Below are 3,365 nucleotides of genomic sequence, written 5' to 3'. Positions count from 1 at the left end.
AGCTAACACTGCTCACCCTTCTTAGGCACATCGCTGGGGATCTGCAGCTGAGAGAGCTCCGTGCGCTTCTCCCAAGTCTGCCAGAGGGAATGAAGAGACCGTCGTGGACTTCCCCTCTCTTTGGGTCAGAGCCTCGGTAAGCATGAAGCTTGGGTCATTAGAAGGCAGGAGGGGCTTGTCTCTGTACTGGATTTCGCTCCTGTATCCTGATGCATCCCCTGGCCAGATCCTTTCCCCCTAATTTCTCCTCATTTATCAGACACCTGATAATGGCTTAGAACATAAAAACCTAAGAACATAAGAATGTCCATACTGGTTCAGACCAAAGGTCCATCCAGCCCAGTAACTTGTCTACCAACAGTGGCCAATGCCAGGTATCCCAGAGGGAGTGAAACAAACAGGTAATGAGCAAGCGATCTCTCTCCTGCCATCCATCTCCACTCACTGACAAACAGAGGCTACAGACACCATTCCTTACCCACACTGGCTAATAGCCACTTAAGTCCAAAGGGGAGCTGGGCCCTTCCAAAAAGCACTAAAGTCCTTGATACCAGGGAGAACTTTCCAACCCATCAGAGAACAAAATAACGCAGGAGTGGACAGCAACTGGGAGACGGAAAGAGGTGACCAAGTGAAAGGCCTTATGAGCTCTGACACATTAAACTCCCTTGGAATAAGGAGAAGTGTCAGGAGTTTTCAAACGAGTCGATGGCAATCAAACATCTACCAAAGATTGAATGACACTGACAGTTGGGTTTTAGCACCTCCAGACTCCTTTCAAGATTCCACTTAAAAGGGAGAATGAATCATTTCTCTGCCTGGGTAAACTCTTAGTTTCACAACTCAGCTAAGTGAGAGGCATCACCCATCCCTGCAAAACCAGGGGCATTCGCTCTGGCTTATCATTTCTCAGTTTGTAAAGCAGGGAGAATGAAAGAATCATAGAACACTAGGACTGGAAGCGAACTCGAGCGGGCATCTAGTCCACGGCAGGACCAAGCACCGGCTAGACCATCCGTGACAGGTGTCTGTGTGTCCAACCTGCCCTTAAATGGTGATGGAGATTCTACAGCCTCTCTAGGCAATTTAATCCAGTGTTTAACCACCAGGACAGCTCTGGGTCTCGTTTTAAAAAGACTTTGAGAGCTGCTGCTGACAAACATTGAGGAAAAGCCTGGCAGCATGATTAATGAACAAGTCAGCTCCTTTGGGCGTATCAATCCGTATGAAACTCCTTTCCAGTCACACTTATACATTCTCAAGTCTGCAATAGCCTTCGCAGAGATTTATTATTGTCATTGATACTTTGGATGAGCCAGAGTAGTAATGTAATACTGACATTCCTTTGTTATTTATTGAACATTTCATAGGGACACAAAATTTGAGGCTGGGTTAGATTGTCAGACAAATGCAGGTAGACCTGAAATGCCAAAACCAAAAAGCTCTACAAGGCATTATTACACCAATTGTAATTTTTGAGAAGAGCCCCACGAATGCGTCAAGGATTAGACTGTCCACCTGGTAGTGACAGATTGAAGGAGCCCAGTCTAGTTAGCTTAATGAAGGGGAGGTGGAGGTGGGAATTAACCACAACAGATAAAGTTGTTCACAGGAAGTCAGTCCAGCACAGAAAAGTATAGCACAACACTGTGTCTGGAAGTTTCAGCCAGGCAAAACCAGGCTGGGACATTAGAGAAAAATTGGGAATAATTAATTTTGTAGCCATTTACAAACCATCATGGTGGATTCTCCAACAGTGAGAATTTTAAAAACAAGATAATGTTTAAAAAACTCTACCTTCTCTAGACATTGTTTGGAGAAGTTCGCTTCCCTGTGCTTCAAAGAAGGCGAGATGAGATAATGATATTGGCTCCCCATGCCTCAATACCTTGAAAATCTGGCCGTTGGTGACTTGGGAAGGCCAATATGCAAAAGAGCTTTGAAGTTTCAGTGCCAGAGTTTCAACAGTATTTAATGGGCAAATGGTTCAGAGGGACGATTGCTGGGACTTTCAAAAGTCTCACCTGCTGAAGCATTTTTGTAAACCTGCAATGGCAGTAACACTTTAGAAACTCCTAACCTTCAGAGTCCAGACCAACTAAGCTGATTTTGTTTTGGGACTTAGACCTCTAAATCGTTTCCACACCTTTGCAAAGGTCCAGTCCAATAACCCATAGAACAAAACTGCCCCTCAATTACGTCTCTTTTCTCTTGACAGATGGAGCTCGCGTATGGAATAGAGAAGAGAAACCACTCCAATGGACAGGAGTTTATCCTCCTGGGATTCCCGGGAAATCAATATGTCCAGATCTCTCTTTCTGTGGTGTTTACCACAACTTATGTCCTGACAATTGCAGGAAACATGGCCATAATAGCTCTGGTCATGGTCCATCCTCACCTCCAAATGCCCATGTACTTTTTCCTTTCCAACCTCGCCTTCCTGGAGATCTGGTACACCACAGCCTGTGTCCCTAAAGCAATTACCATTTTCCTGGGGAAAAGCAGAACCATCACCTATGTTAGCTGCATCCTGCAGATGTACTTCATTTTCTCTCTGGGCTGCACGGAATTTTTCCTCTTGACCGCTATGGCCTATGACCGCTATCTGGCCATTTGCTACCCGTTGCGCTATAGCACCATTATGAGCAGTACCAAGTCTGCTCAGCTGGTCCTGGGCTCATGGGTCGCTGGTTTTGTGATTATATCTTATCCAGCTTCACTGATGATCAAGATGTCTTTCTGTGGCTCTAACGTAATCGACCATTTCTTCTGCAGCCCCGATTCCGTGGTCATTCTCTCCTGCTCAGACACTTCTGAGTTTCAGTTGGCAACTCTCACCCTAGCGATCATTGTCATCCTGGGGTCGTTTTTGTTAACCATGGTCTCCTACATTTGCATCATCTCCACCATCGTGAGGATCCCGTCAGCGCAAGGCCGGCAAAAAGCCTTTTCCACATGCTCCGCTCATCTCATTGTTGTGATTATGTGGTACGGCTCTGATATTTTCCTATATGTCAGGTATTCCACAGAGAACTCTTTGGAGATCAACAAGATAGTCAACACTTTGGGCATTATTGTAACTCCGCTGTTAAACCCTTTCATCTACACTCTGAGAAATAAAGAGGTGAAGAAGGCTTTCTGGAAGGTATTCGGGGGGACATGACATTAGCTTTGAACTACTTTCATTTTACTGGCTTGATTATCAACTTATTTTCCAGTTTGCATTGGACAGAGACAGGCCTAGACAAAATGGTGCTACCAACGAAAGCATCTTTGATGTTCCTCCTCTGTATGTTAAACTTTTGAACACCTTTGTTTTGAACCTGCAACCTATTAATTTCATTTGGTGACCCCTAGTTCCTATG

At 45.0% G+C, this 3,365-nt stretch overlaps 1 protein-coding gene across 1 annotated transcript; it reads left to right on the top strand.

Moving 5' to 3' along the window:
- Positions 1-2,218: 2,218 nt before the first annotated feature.
- On the top strand, positions 2,219-3,163 carry LOC102447632 (olfactory receptor 6F1-like). Its single transcript, XM_006135719.3, has one exon. The coding sequence runs from the start codon at positions 2,219-2,221 to the stop codon at positions 3,161-3,163; it is 945 nt and encodes a 314-aa protein (XP_006135781.3).
- Positions 3,164-3,365: the final 202 nt, after the last annotated feature.

This window comes from Pelodiscus sinensis, chromosome 30, assembly GCF_052426305.1.
Source record: "Pelodiscus sinensis isolate ZL-2025 chromosome 30, ASM5242630v1, whole genome shotgun sequence".
NCBI lineage: Eukaryota > Metazoa > Chordata > Testudines > Trionychidae > Pelodiscus > Pelodiscus sinensis.
The sequence above is the reverse complement of the archived record's forward strand: the minus strand, read 5'-3'. Positions and strand labels throughout refer to the sequence as shown.